This window comes from Lutjanus erythropterus, chromosome 24, assembly GCF_056507025.1.
Source record: "Lutjanus erythropterus isolate fLutEry1 chromosome 24, fLutEry1.hap2, whole genome shotgun sequence".
In the NCBI taxonomy this organism is placed as follows: domain Eukaryota; kingdom Metazoa; phylum Chordata; class Actinopteri; order Lutjaniformes; family Lutjanidae; genus Lutjanus; species Lutjanus erythropterus.
In genome coordinates this window covers 15,545,651-15,560,632 of record NC_139340.1, presented here as the reverse complement: position 1 = coordinate 15,560,632, position 14,982 = coordinate 15,545,651, and the positions used below count along the sequence as shown (strand labels likewise).

Sequence of the window (14,982 nt, the reverse complement as noted above, 5' to 3'; positions counted from 1 at the left end):
CTTTGTTTTTTTAGCTCAAACATTTTTTACAGTGAATTTTTGAGAGCAGTTCCTCCTTAGTAACATTCACAACTTTAAAGTTACCCCTCTGCTTTCACTTTAACCTCCAAAGGTCACACGATTTGCGCTCATTGTTAAAACAGCCCTCCAGCTTTCCTATTTAGCAGCAATCTGGCTCCATCTCGGCCCGCGTCGAGATGATTTATGATGTTTTGGTCCTGCGGCTTTGGTCCCCTGGCCAGGGCGTCCTGCCGCTCCTGCATGCTGCTGTTAGTGCCAACACTTAGACTAACTGCTGATTCTGGTCCTGAAAAATCCAACAAGCATTCGTCAAATTCGGAGTGCCATTAGAGTCCATTAGAGGATGAGATTGGGGGACATGTGAGACTTTGGAGCCAAGATCATAACTTTGGATTTCATCCAATCAGCATAACAACACCAGTCTCTTAACACTTTGGAGACAGAGACTGAGGTAATATAGAAATAAATTGTTAATGGGCGCCACATATATCAAAATTTTAATACAGGCGCCTAAAGGAATATCAAAAAAGACATTTATAATGTTCTCAGGGACTGTCTTGTTAAAATGGTGCTGATATATAAGTTTTTCTTCTCTCTGTCTGCAGAATACAATAATTATTGCAGAGTTTCCTTTACATAAGCCTGACTGAAATGACTACCAACGGCGACACCTGCTGTCACAAACCGGAATAGCACCTCGCCCTTCAGGTCACGTGGAACTTTCCAGTTACTGACTCAAGTTCCTACCCGGACCTAAATATTCGCTGCACACGAAACAGGCATGGCGTCCTTCATCCAGAGCCGCAAGTAACAGACGTTTGTCTGTCTGCCCTTCGGTATATGTTTTAGTATTTATTATATATAACTGTAGAAATATTCTTCAAAATGGCGACCAGGACCGTGTGTCAAGTTCTCCAGCGACGTAAGTAACCGTTAGCTTACGTCAGCCGTTAGCATGTGAGCTAGCTAGAATAAAATGTCAGGTTGTAAGTTAGCTGAGTCTGGATAAATAGACAGCAGATATTTTGACTTGACATAGCAGGAGTATTATTAACAACATTTAGGATAGTCTTGCGGCATTAAATGTTTTTAAACGAGTTTTTTCGTCTAGGTACACGATATTAGGGCCGTTATTAATTAGTTACACCTGTGACATGTTAATGTCGGCTGTGTTAACAGTTAGTAAGCAGCTCTAAGACACTTTTTTTTCACAGCCTGAACATAACGGGGCTTTAATTATTTGTTCATTAATTTGTCATTAGCAACATCTGTGTTTACCTCAATACTTCATGCCAAAACGGCTGCTGTGAAAAAGCTACTTTATAACACTGTAAAACTATTTAAAAGCCTCAGTTTGACCTCCCATATTATCACGAGCATGACCTTAGGCCAAACCAGAGTTATAGAATTATTAAATTATATGTTCAGACATGTATTACACAATTAAAGCGAGTACATATCCTGACATTTACTTAATATATGTCAAGCTCTAAAAAACACTTGAGCCTGCATTATCCGTAATATAAATCTAACCATCTACTCCATTTTTTCCCCAATTTTATTCAACAAAAATTATAAATATGATGTCAGGCACAAAAGAATATGCAACACATTACAGGAGAGCTGATGACAACAACAAAAGTAGCATAGAAATTTTAAAATATGGTGCATGAAAACAAAAATAAATAAAAAATAAATAATGACAACCATGAGAAATGAGAAATTAACCTTACTTTGTTTTTTGTTTTTTTTGGTAAAAGCAAGATATTCAAGCTGTGCATGAAAATCAATCCTAATAGAGGGTTGTAAATTTGAAAACTCGTGTTGAAAACTTGTCCCCCCCCCCCCAAAAAAAAAAATTCAACATAGGTAGGCCTGTACAGGTTTAGTGACAAGTGCATCTTCTGCTCTCCTTTGCATCCATCTTTTCTCCTTGAATCCATCCGTCCTTCCGTCTTCTTCCCCTCCAGGCTTTGCGTCTGCCGCAGCAGCTGTACGTCCACCGGCCGCTGAGGTCCGCAGCCAGCGCAACGCCGTCTTCTCCAGAGAGCAGGCGAGGCAGAGAGCTCTGTACCCTCGAATCGAGAAGATCGAGGTGTCCATGCAGGGCCCTGGGCTGGACGGGACACTGCTCGTCATGAACAAAGGAATGTCCACGCCACTGAGCTGCGCCAGACGTGAGTAAAGGGACTGTGGATGCAAGATAAGTTGTAAAGCAAACAACCTGAGAGAAATTTAAGAACTTTAATTGCATTAATTAATAATGTGTTGCTGTGTATTTCACTGAGTACTGCTCTGTGTCTCCCTCAGACCTGACAGAGCATCATGTGAATAACTCAGTACTGGCCCTGGTGGACGGTGAACTGTGGCCTCTCCACCAGCCCCTCACCCACTCCTGCTCCCTCACTCTGCTCACATTTAAAGACAGTGACCCAACGCTGGTCAACCAGGTACTTTAACAACAAAATCTAGCTTCACTGAGTGTTGTTGGTTGCTGTAATTGTTCTCCTGTACACAGGTACCATATAGACCTTGTCCTGTGTGTTTCTAGTATAAGACATGGGAGACAAAATTCAGTCTTCTGTGTAAAAAGGGCTCTAACTCACAATTATTTTCTTTATCAACTGATCAGCTGATTATTTTCACAAATTAATAAATGAATAGATTCGTTCATAAAACTTTAAACAACCGTGAAAAATGCTCAGCAAAATTTACTATCATAGCTGACATTTATGAAGTTGGAACCAGCTAAACTGTTTAATCAATCAGCAAAACAGTTGACAACAAAATTTTCTTTCGATTGATTAGTCGTTCCAGCCCTAATTTCAGTCCAAACCCAGTTGGCTTTTAGACAGGATGTCTTTGCAGCCCGTGTGCAATTACAGTGAACAATAACTGACCAAAATTGCATTTTTTTTGGGTAATAAAATGCTCTGACTTAGTGAAGGAAAGTCTTGTCAAAGTCATGACTGTGTACAGCAAAGTGAGAGGTGAGGAAAAGTACTTGGCAGAGAGAGTAAAATATATCAGTCTGGACTGGTATGTGGCACTTTATCTATATCCATACATGTATGACTCCAACTGAAGGTGTTAAAGACACCATCTGCACCATAAATTCATACGCTGTGAATCCCCTATGATGTGTGAAATATACACGCCGATTACACAAAATGTTAAACGGCCATAAGAAAATCAATAAGCAACATTATGAAATGATTTTTGGACGTTGAGCGTGTCGTCTGGCTTCTCCTCAGGCGTACTGGCGTTCCTGCGCTGCTTTGCTCGGCCAGGTGCTGGAGACTGCGTTCAAGGACGACTTTGCTGTGGAGCTGCTGAACACACCAGAGGTGCCAGGTACACAAGCTCCTCTTTATGTCTCATTTCATTTCATTTAATCTTCATTTAACAGCAACAGATCGATTATACAGAGTTGCGCAACAATTATGCATTCAGTGCATCGTAGCATTTTTAGCCACTGCAAATTTCTAATGCCAGAACAGAAACATGGAACATATTCAAAGAGGACAGACTAAAACTATGTAAAACATTATGTTGACCTTCTGAACTACAGTACAACTTGCCAGAATACACACACACACACACACACACACACACACACACACACACACACACACGCTCGCATACAAATATACACAGGTAACTTCAAAGAAAAGGACACTTCATTTCAGTTAAAACACTATTTGCAAGTATTTTTGTTAACAGTTTTTGTGTTTTCCTGCAGTGACTTCAGGGGCCTTCTGCTGTGATGTGGCCCTCGACCCTCAGCTGGACTCGTGGTCTCCCTCTGAGGTGTGTTTGTGTGTGTGTGTGTGGTCAAAAGTACATTTAAGCCTCTTTCGTCATTACAAGCTTCATGCTTGCATCTACTTTCTGAGCAAACATTTTCTGGTATTGAACACGGTGAATAATACCTTTTAACCATTAGAGGTCAGCAGAGACGGACACAAATCCACCAGAAAGTATCTTGTTACAAAAACAAATACCTATAATAAAATAGAAAATACTTACATGAAAAAAATATATTGGATTAAAATGCAAGTAATTTGAAAACACAAACTGATATCACATTTTAGGTATTTAGTCGCCACAATATGGGTCTGAACTTGGTCCAGTGTGTAAGATTTAGGGGGCTCTATTTCCAGAAATGAAATGTAACATGTTTTCATGAGTGTAGAATCACCGGAAACTAAGAATTGTGTTTTAATTATCGTACAATGAGCCCCTGACTGAATCTGACTGCTCTGCTCACGACCCCTTGAATTTTGAGTGAAGAGGATGAAACAAAGGGATAATCCAAAAACAACAACAACTGACAATCTTCAGCTGACAAGTGATCTTCCACCCAAAATCCATCTTTTAAGTATCAAATACTCACCTGCTGTAGACTTCAGAGTGTCCTTCACAAATGACAGACGCTACAGTCAGTTATAGACGCGTTGGTTGAAAAGAATTCTAGTAGTTGCAGGATTTTTTTAGTAAAATAAAATAATAATAAAAAATAGAAATAGTAGTCTTGTTGAGTGTTTAAAGTCTGTTCTATAAATTGTAGTCTTTATTTAAACACATGTATGTGTGTGAGAGAGACGGCTGGTGATGTAAATTTTTATTCTCACCTCTATTTGTCACCAGCAAGGGAGGAATGATTAAGAGCCGTGGGCTGAATTTATAAAATGTTATGGCTGTTTTTTTTTTCTCTCCAGGAGTCGTTGCGGTCTCTGACCCGAGGGGCCCAGCAGCTGATCCACCAGAACCTGGCCTGGGAGCCTCTGGAGGTGGTGCCCTCTGTGGCGATGGAGGTCTTCTCACACAGCAGGTAGACGGACTCCTGCTCTAACAACTGATACTCTTGAAAGAAGCTGTTTTTTTCTCACTTCATACCTTCCTCTGTCTCTTTATTTCCTTCTTCCTCTGTATACTCATAAACTATTTCTCCTGTTGTTTAACCTTTTCTCTTTTTCTCCCAGGTACAAACAGGAAGAGGTGGAACAGAAGGCAGCACAAAATCCCAAAGGCACAGTGATGCTCTACAGGTGATAAAAGACACACCTGTGTTAATAAAATCCTCTTTACTTTTAAATCAAATGTTTTACACATCTCACATTGTAGATATCTAAAGGAGGGAAAATATTTTTTACATCTCCCGGTCTCATTTACTTTTTTCTGTGTTTTTTGCTGTAGATGTGGTGATCATGTGCTGCTGACTGCAGGCCCCCTGGTGGCGAGGACGGGCCTGTGCTCCCAGTACGAGGTGACGGCCCTCCACAGCCTGGGGCAGGGTCCCCGGGGCCTCCACCGCCGGGCGCAGGGCCTGTCGCTGCCTCTGCAGCTGCAGGTACGGACGTCTGTGTGGAACGTGGTGACATAACAGCACTTAGATACTGTGTGTGTCAGACTGTTTGAATTTTTTACTCGACCTCTTCAGCTCCACGGGGACATCTGACATTACTTTCTTTCAGAGTAGCTGTTCCCAGCTTTAAAGCCTGGATGGGAGCTAAATAACTCTACAAAGTTAGGCTCAATTTTTGAGAAGGGAAAAAACTGAAGCTCTGCATCCATTTTTGCAGTTTTTGTGGTTTGTATGTTATTTGAAATACATCAACAAATAGTCCAATTTAAAGGTGAAAATCAGTCTCAGCAGTTTCAGGTTTCAGTGTCACCAAAAAAAAGGCAATTTATTTTAAAACCCTGATTCTTCAGCAGTCCGCAGCGGTTTCCCCTCGAGATTATTAATAAAACCGTTGTTGCCATGGAACAGACCTGTATGACGTTTCATTGTTCTTCTAATATCAAAGCTTGTCCTGGATAATAGCGCAGAAAAAAAAGCACTTTTATCGGTGTCTGCACGTGCCTGCCAGTCACGTTTTCTTCCTCTCTGCAGGCTCACCACACAGTCTGGAGGAAACTGAGGCAGCGGGCTGAGAAACTGGTAAGAACAACGAATATCTTGGTTTTCTAGCCTCACACACTCGTCCAGCAGCAGCAGCAGCGACATCAAAGCTGCAGCTCTGGTCTGGATGCCGGACACTCGGTCCACATTCAGCCAGCTCGCTCCCTGGCCGCTGCCGTCACTTCCTTTTTCACAGAGTAGCCAGAGGATAGGATTTAACCCGGCTATTTTTATTTCTTTGCATTCGTATTTTGGCAAAAACAAGAGAGGAGCCTCAGCGTGGGCTGTAGGAGGAAGCAGGTCTCATCCTCCTCACGAAGGACAAACTGCTGTTCTCTGAACTCGACATCAAACACACAGACGCTAACTCGAGATCCAAGGAGGAGGTATTTTTAAATCTCTCCGGGTTCAAAGTTCTTATTCTAGACATTGCACGCCTCAGATTGATGCGGCTGAATCCGCCCCGTCTGCGCATAACCAACTTCAGCTGCAGCTCTGAAAGAGAAGCATGAATTCTTCAAATTCAAACTAGGCTGCGAGTTAATTTTGGATGGAGCCATCTAGGCGAAATATATTTTGCTGCAGCCTTTCTGGCGTTCTCTGTGCATCACTGATTGCGTAATAAAAAAAAAAAAAAAAAGATGTACTCATTAATAGACACACTTGATTTGGCAGCTGATGACATAGTGCGCTCTGTGGCCTACATTTTATTTTCACAGAGATCGGGTTATTCAGGGAATTGAAACAGCACTTTATTAAAGACAAAAGCACGGACGTCAGAGTTGGACGGACATTAAAAGGAAAGTATATTTGGATCACGTCTTCACAGAGTTTTTTTTTTTATACAAGCGCAGGATTAGCATGCAGAGCTGCAGCAGGAGATGCAGGACATCAGTTTTATGATCTTAGAGGACACTGTTTCATATTATCACCTGACGCGCTCATGTTTGCTGGGTTGTGTGTGTCTGTGTGTATGATTTGTTCAGAGGGCAGCCGCTCTGTCCTTTCTGTCCCGTGTCTTAACAGAGAATCACAGCTAATCAGTGGAGGAGCCATAAACTGAAACGGGCCCAGAATCTCTCCGAAGGACGCAGTATTTTCAGTATTAGTAACCACATGTTTCTGAGATCATTTAAGACCACATTTTCTTTTGTCTATAAAACCACAACTCTGATCCATTGAAGTCCTGCACATACTGAGCTTATTAATTCCTTTTCATTGATGTCAGCATGATTTTCTGACAGTTGCCCTCTGCAAAACTCTTGCATCAAACTCATGTCAAGCTGCAACATTTGTTAAAGGCAAAATGTGTCAAAGTTTGATGTTTAAATTGAATGTTGTCATGCTGCAGAGATGTCTTGACTTACATGTCAAGGGAGTCATTGCATGTTGTAATGTCTGTAAAATGATCGTTTCAAGTAAAAGGATATGGTGAAACATCTTTTTTGCTCAACACGTACAGAAATTCCAGGAATGCTGAGTGTTTTACCCTCCCAACGCAAATGTTTCACAACCAAGCAGCACATTTGAATCATATTTTAATAACGTTGCAGTTTCGCAGATTCTATTAAGAAATCCAAAATGATTCTCAACAAATAGTCTCTTCTTTCGTTTTTCTCATCTGCTCTTCTTGTCATCTAACAGATCTGTGTAGGCTTATTTTTTTCCACATAGAAAACTGATCACAAATGCAGAACTGATAATGGTATTAGTAAGAAAATCTTATCAGTCCCGTCCCGCTGTCCAAGATAAACTTCTCTGGAAACACAGCCTTCATATCAGTGACTCTAACACCACGTTCCAAAAATGTCTGGTATTTTTATGACCGTGTGTTTGTACAGAAAGTACAGGATAGTTTGGAAACCTCTGCTTTAGTGTGTCTCAGATCTTATTTTATTGCACGACATGTGAATATTCTAAATAACAGTAAGTATTTGTAATTTCCTGACTGTGTTCACTGCTCTGTGCTGCCATTCTGGACGAGTCACTGAGCCATAAAATGTTTTTCTCGTTCAGTATATGAGTTTGCAGCTAATTTGTGAAAGAAAAATATCATTCTTGTAAAAGAGATTTGCATTTCGATTTGCGCCTTATGTTTGTTGTTTTAGCCATCGTTTCCATCAGCTCAGTTAACTTTGTCCTCTCCAAACTACTCGCAGAGATCTGGGAGCAAAGCCATACCGCGCTCCAACTGAGCCTGTAGTGAACAAGCTCTCAGTTTAGCCAGATTATCTTAAAGTAAACCACTTTATCATAGAAAAAGAGCTAATAATCTCTCACTGCACAAGGAAAACATGAGTATAAAGTATGGTAAGCATAGCAAATCAAAGTTTTTCTTTTCTTAATAAGTAGGAGAAAGAAAAATGTCCAAGAAATGTAAAACAGTTGAATATCAGTGCAGCTGGATTGGATTAATCTATGTGCAGGATGTTGAAACAAAAAATGTTTGTCCACATTGAAACATCTAATCCAATGCAAGCAGCAACACAGTTCATGTTGTGTTGTGTTGCTCCTGAAAGGCAAAGATCCAGGCAGACAAACACCTTAAAATCTAATGCAAACCTGTGCAGGAGTCTTAAAATATATAAGCTACAGATACAGATTCAGTTCACTGAAGGCTGTCATAAAGGTTTGTGTTGTTTTTTTCCTCCCTCTGCCGTGCAGAACTCAGCAGAAACTGGGGGGATTTATAAAAGCGGCGAGGCGTGGGCGGGCGCGTTTTGTGAGCCGGCTGCAGGCGGTGGGGAAGCTTGTCCCCCGTCTGCCTCCAGCTGGCGCTCAAAACACGGCCACCCACGCTACAAACAGATGCCTCCACGCCCCCCCACCACCACCTAAACATCTTGTCCCTTTAAAATTTGTAGGTCGTTTCTGCAGACAATCATAATGGCTATTTATTTATTTTTTTGGTGTTTTTGCACAGGTTGAAGTCGAAGCAGCAGCAGCTCCTCCTCCCTCTCTGACTCCACCTCCGGCGACGACCTCTGTGTAACCTTCCACACACACACACATACACACTTTGACATGTATCTGACTGTATCATCTGTTCAATAAATGTGTAAAAAAAAAAACAAACAAAAAAAAACTTCCACCTATCTCTTTCTTCTGGAAATCGACGGGACCCGTTTCCCTCCATGACGTCTGTCATCGCACAAAACACAAGCATCCTTCTTGAGCTTTGTGCGTTGAAAAAAGATTATAACACCTCCCAGGGGGGTTATAACTGTTCAGCTGATTGCATGTAGGAGTGAGAGTGAAAATGGAAACGCGTGGATGTGAGCCTGCGTGCGTGTGTGTGTGTGTCAGCAGTTTGCTTAACAACAAAAGCATAGTGTGTGTGTGTGTGTGTGTGTGTTGGCTGAAGGTCAGGCAGCAGTGCAGCTGTTGCGTCTGTCACTCGTCAAACAGGTGGCCCTCGATCCTCAGAGTGTGTTCGGAGTCAAGTGTGAGAAAGTGTGAGCGAGCCCGAGGATCCGAGCCGTGGGGCGGTTTTCTCTTTCCCTTGTTTTTTTTTTTTTTTTTTCCCAGGATTCCAGGCGTTTTGACACATTAGACACAGCACTCCCGGTTCCTGCCAGAGATCGCCCTCCTCTCATCCAGCAACACCTCTGCCACTGAGCATCATCGGCGCGCGTCGCTCCGAACCACAGGCTAAAAGTGTTTGCGACCACTTTCCAATGAAGCACCTTAATAGAAGCTCCAGAAGTTGTAATTAATTGTGACACTTGTCTTCGCTCTTTATTTAACTGTTTATGCTTATTATAGTCACACTTAGTCATCGTCACTCCTCAGTTTTAATACTTGACGATTCATGTGAGAGCTGCCGCACACATTCTTGAGAATTGGGACAAACAAAAAACAAAAAAAACCTCTGTAAAAAATGTTCTTTAAGGATTAATATGTATGAAACATATCATATTACAACTTCAAATAATTTAAAACTGTGTTAAAAGCCTCAAAATATTTAATTGCGACTATTTTGACTGATATTGCAGTTGTGATGTGATCTGTGTGATTAGAGGTAATGATCATTTTTACATCATTTTTCTTGTTTTGATTGATTGCCTCATGTCAAGTTTGCAGACGTAGCTGAATCTGTCCATGCTTCTTCAGCAGATATCTGATTGAAATAAAAATGTTTTGTTTGTGTGGTATTTATTCAGAAAGCTCACGATCTCTAGAAAACATTTAACATTTTTTAATTGTTAATTTCAACTCTGTAATGTGTCAAAGCTAAATAAGAATTATGGTACTAAAATGTGTGTAGTAAATAAAACTAATAAATAAATAAATAAAAATATAGGGTTTGTACAGAAACACAGTTTAGCTTCATCCCAAATTGAAAAGGAGACTATAATCTGAGGAATTGTTAGTCATATTTCTTGATATCCAGCCAAAACATTACACCACTAACTGCTAAAGTAGGCTAATTTAATGTTGTCCAGTGTTAGTTATTAGTTAGATTAATGGTTCGATGAATCTTTTTATTAAATCAAGGCTGTTTATCGGCTCTCGTACGACTTGGTTGCCTGTATGTCCACGTTTTTTGGAGAGACTGAGAGAAAAAGGCTCTTTTAACACACTGTAATTGTAAGAACAATTGACTTGAACAGCATTGACCAGCTGTATACTAATTGTTGACCTAGTCTTAGAAAACTTTGATCTGTCATTGTTGTACTGAAATGTTCAGGAGAAAATAAAAGTGATTTTTGGAGATCAGAAGTAAAAACTGTTCTCTGTCGCACAGATTTATCTCCATCAGCACATAATAGGCATCAAAATGTAGCTGTGAGCCCTTTCTCTCTCGCAGTGCCGACATACAACTCTGTCAGGCTTTTGTATTTCATATTTCACTGCAATAGAAATGACTAACTTTCTCCTCACATATCTATTTCTTAGACTTGTGAAGAGCGTGGACACATGCAGCTACTCAATTGCAAACTAAAATAAAAACTTTATTCTTAATGCAAATGCACGTTTTCCCAGCAAGAAGTGTTGGTGCATATACATCTGAAGATATCGGGGACGGAGGGGACAAGTTGTCCCCCTCCTCAGTAAAATATTTCTCACACAAACGTGAAGCTAGACTTTCAGAGGCGAGGTTAATGTTCTGTTGCCAGAATATCTCGGCACGATAAGAAGCTAAGGGAGTTGATGATCTGGGCCCGTTTGAAAGAAAAGATTGAATCCTGATGTTAGTGAACAACTATCCTCAAAATAACTCAATACTTAAGCAGTTCTAAAATATTCTTATTATGTGGTTATATTATGATCTAATAACTTAAACTGATTTTTAAGCCACTGAGATCAAATTCAAAGCCAAGAAAATACATTTTCATTGCATAGTGATTATAAGATGAACATTTTGAGTCATTTTATTCAAAGAAATATAGTTTAGTTAATGGAAAAATAATGAAATTGCTGTGTAATACTGTTTTCCTTCCGAAAACCTGGCAAAATCAAGAGCACACAAATAAGGAAAGTAGTATAAAATGAGGGAAACACATTTCAACAGCTTTGTCATTGTACTGAAATGTGTCAAAATATCATTATTTATTATAAAATGAAGGAAGTAACTGTTTTGTTGTTGTTGTTCACGTAAATAACATGAACTGTTCCTCTTTGTCTCGCACTTCAACAGAGGCCATCTTGGACCATGACCAACAGAGAGAACGTCTTCTCTGGGGTGAGGTAACATTTATATAAATTACATAAATTGTTTGCAGTTACCTTCCACAGGTGGTTATATCTTACGTGTTGCTCCTTTAAAGTATTAACCACACAAAGTAATATGTGAAAGGTTTTGGGAAATTTGCACTGAATGTTTGTCTGTTACCTCAGTGTTTCCTAAACTTTTTCTGCTAAAAAAAATAAAAGTTCACTACCCCCTAATTATTATGTAAAAAAAACTGATTTAAAAAATGGATTCAAGTTTGGGAACCACTGTGTCTTTTTTTTCTTTTCTATTAAAGACAAAGTAGTTTTGAAAGTTTTGACAGTTCACCATGAAATCAATAATACATATAGTTCAATTTCAATTTGTTTGTTTTCCAGCAGATTGATAGAAATTATGATAATTGGATTATTTGGAAGAAACAGGCTGATACCTGACAGCAAAACAATTTATTTATTATTTGAATTTTATTTGTACTTATTTTTCCTGCGTTCTGTTTCAGACCCCCCCTCCCATTGGCCCCCTGCAAATCTCCATCGTCATGAAAACCTCGAAGGACCAGTATTAAACCATCTGCTCCAATAAGGCAGGTTTTAAGAAGACGGTTGTATGATCAGTGACTTTTGAAGGGCAAAGTCAAAAGAAAAAAAGTAAAAACTTCAGAGAACTTAAGCTTTGCTGCCTGACCAAATAGCTCAGACTGTAAGGGAAAGGTTGGAAAACTTGAGGTTGTGTGTTCAATCCTTATGAAGCTCGGTGACTTTTGAAGGCCGGAGTCCAAAGAAAAAAGTGAAAACCTCTGAGAAACAACACTTAAATGTCTGAACAAGTGGGATCGTTCTCAGAAGAAACCCTGCCGTGATTTTAAGAGAGATTCTGAGGTTGTCTGAGTTTTTAAAGACCAGGGTCTGAAGAAAAAAAGTGAAAACCTCGGAGAACCAAACCTTGACCGTCTGCCCCGATAGCGCAGGTGTTAAGGGGACGTCTTTGGTCTCTGAGGTCTTGTGTTCGAATCTTATCACCCCACCTTTTTTTCTTTAGACCCTGGTCTTTAGAAGTCACTGACACCAATGAGGATTGAACCCAGAACCTCTGACCTTTGATTCTTGGAGATTTTTACTCTTTTAATTGGAAACAGACCTAAGGTTTTTAGCTTTTCATGTGGACACTGGCCTCCAAAAAAAAAAAAAAAAAACTAATTTGGTCCCCTTATTAAATCAAAGAAAGAGTTAAATAGAGTTGCAGCAATTGTTTGGACTACTTCGGTCAAATATCCCCAAAATTCTCTGCCATCAGCTTTTCTTGAAAGCTAAATGTCGTTTTTTTATTGACTGTATATTTAAGCTAGAAATCTACTATTCATTATGAAAATAATTGTGAGTTGCATACACAAAAGTGGGCTTCGCTTGTGCGGTACGTGACCTCCTGGTGCCTTCAGGTGATCAGTATCAAACTTCTTAAGTGTCTTCTTTCTCGCCCATGATGATAAAATGTAGTCCTTCGACAGAGCACAGACAGACAAAAGGTTCTTTAAAAGTTTTTACTCCTTATCATAAAGAAATAGTTAAACAGTGATGATCAGATTGAAGAAACGAGACATAACATTTTGACAAATTGAGCATTTCCCTTCCCCCCATCTGTAAATTACAGATCGGTGTTTGACATTCGAGCCTGTGACAGTGTGTGCGCCCTTGGACAAAAAAGACAGGAGACAGGTAGTGTCAAAAAAACACCTCTATGGTCAGATTATCCAAGAAAGCTGACATTTAATCACAGTCCAAACCCTTCATCAAGAGACGGCTGAAGATTGAGAAAAGCCTCTGGCCAGAAAAGTTGACCAGCGTGCAGCTGTTGCTCCCACTCAAGCATCCTACTACCGCCGCCGCCGCCGCCGCTGCTGCTACCCCCACACCAACACACACGCTGACAACGTGTGAGACACACCCAAGGACATATGCCTCGTTCTTTAGAGCCAGTCACACCAACAGCACCGATTGAGATGTTTGAATCGGTGCCCTGAATTCCCGAGAGATGTTTAGGAACGACTGCTGTGCTTTCGACGCGGCTGCTCAAACATGATTAAATTTGAATAGCTACTAAAACACTCCGGAATAATGCATTCCTAGAAATGAATTTATAATGTGTTTCTGTTCTCCGTTTTATGCTAAAGAGCCGGTGCAGTTCGAGGTCGGAGAATCCACCCCAGAGGTTCCCACGTTTAATTTTATATCAGAAAGGGACTGGCTGAAAGTAGTGAGAGTGTTTGTCACGCGCTGAATGTTAACACCGGCTTCATCAATAGTAATTCACTGGGGGCTGCAACGATCAGTTGAACTTAATGTCAATAATCAGCGCTGAGCCTCTTACTAAGAAAAGTAACCGGTCACTAAGGCTGTTCCAATAACTGAGAATAACTGACATGCCTCTGATACGGGCGATTCACAAAGCGTAGGTAACGGACTCCGTGCTGACTAGTAGAGCCGTCACTTTACTAAAAAAGAAGAAAAGTGACTATAAGCAGAAAACAACCTGCAAATGATGAGGTTTTGTATTTTTCTCAGTTTATCATCCCAGTTTTGCACATTAAAAATTCTTGAAACTCCTCTGTACTACATGAAATATCCTAATGCAGTTTCCACACCAGTGTTTTACCCCTTCAGAGGCATTTACTTTATTCACGTTATTTACATTCTCCAGTTTATACTGTCATATAAAAGTTAGTTCATTTCAAAGCTGGATAGACTAAGGGCTGGATTATACTCACGTATGCAGACGCCTATTAGATGTACTTTCTGGAGGACGCGTTCCACACGTGTGCAGTAAACTGGCGTCCGCAGGCGAGTCCTCATGGTCACAAAATTATGAGCAAACCTCTGATGATGAATTTTATGTCCCGCGGACACACCCTCCATAGGAAACAAAATCAAGCCCACAAATGCTCAAAAACTTACCCACAGTTTGCGTCTCTGATGGTAATACTGCTTTCCAACAGAGACATTTGTTTGCAGAGTATAAGTAATTGCAGTATTCATAATATCCAGACAAAGATCAGGTGCTGAATACATTTCTGATTCTGGCCTTGAGAGAGTGTCAAGACTTTCCTTCATCTTATAAGCTTTTAATTCTTCTTTATGAAGACCTTTCTTTTATTCACAGCACCTTTATACAAGGATCCACAAACCTGTCATCCCTCTTTAAAATAAAAGCACCAGTGTGAATATTTCTTCGTAGAAATACTTCTGGATAATTCAACTTCAGCCCGAGTTTTAGACGCATGTTTAAGTGCTTATCAATAGATTATTGGTAGAATAGATATTTGTGATTGGTGGTCAGTGTTACACCAACACTTTCTAATAAGGCATCAGTTCAATTTTATTTT

At 40.2% G+C, this 14,982-nt stretch overlaps 1 protein-coding gene across 1 annotated transcript; it reads left to right on the top strand.

Moving 5' to 3' along the window:
* Positions 1–761: 761 nt before the first annotated feature.
* mrpl39 (mitochondrial ribosomal protein L39) lies at positions 762–9,014 on the top strand. Its single transcript, XM_084714146.1, has 10 exons — positions 762–943; positions 1,992–2,198; positions 2,332–2,471; positions 3,276–3,375; positions 3,764–3,831; positions 4,743–4,855; positions 5,007–5,072; positions 5,221–5,374; positions 5,921–5,968; positions 8,853–9,014. The coding sequence occupies exons 1-10, from the start codon at positions 907–909 to the stop codon at positions 8,919–8,921; spliced, it is 1,002 nt and encodes a 333-aa protein (XP_084570272.1). The 5' UTR covers positions 762–906; the 3' UTR covers positions 8,922–9,014.
* The last annotated feature ends 5,968 nt before the right edge of the window (positions 9,015–14,982 follow it).

Coding starts and splice junctions, on each gene's coding strand:
- mrpl39 (XM_084714146.1), top strand. CDS start 907: ATGGCGACCAGGACCGTGTGTCAAGTTCTCCAGCGAC. Junction 944..1,991: donor GTGTCAAGTTCTCCAGCGAC/GTAAGTAACCGT, acceptor CTTCCCCTCCAG/GCTTTGCGTCTGCCGCAGCA. Junction 2,472..3,275: donor ACCCAACGCTGGTCAACCAG/GTACTTTAACAA, acceptor GCTTCTCCTCAG/GCGTACTGGCGTTCCTGCGC.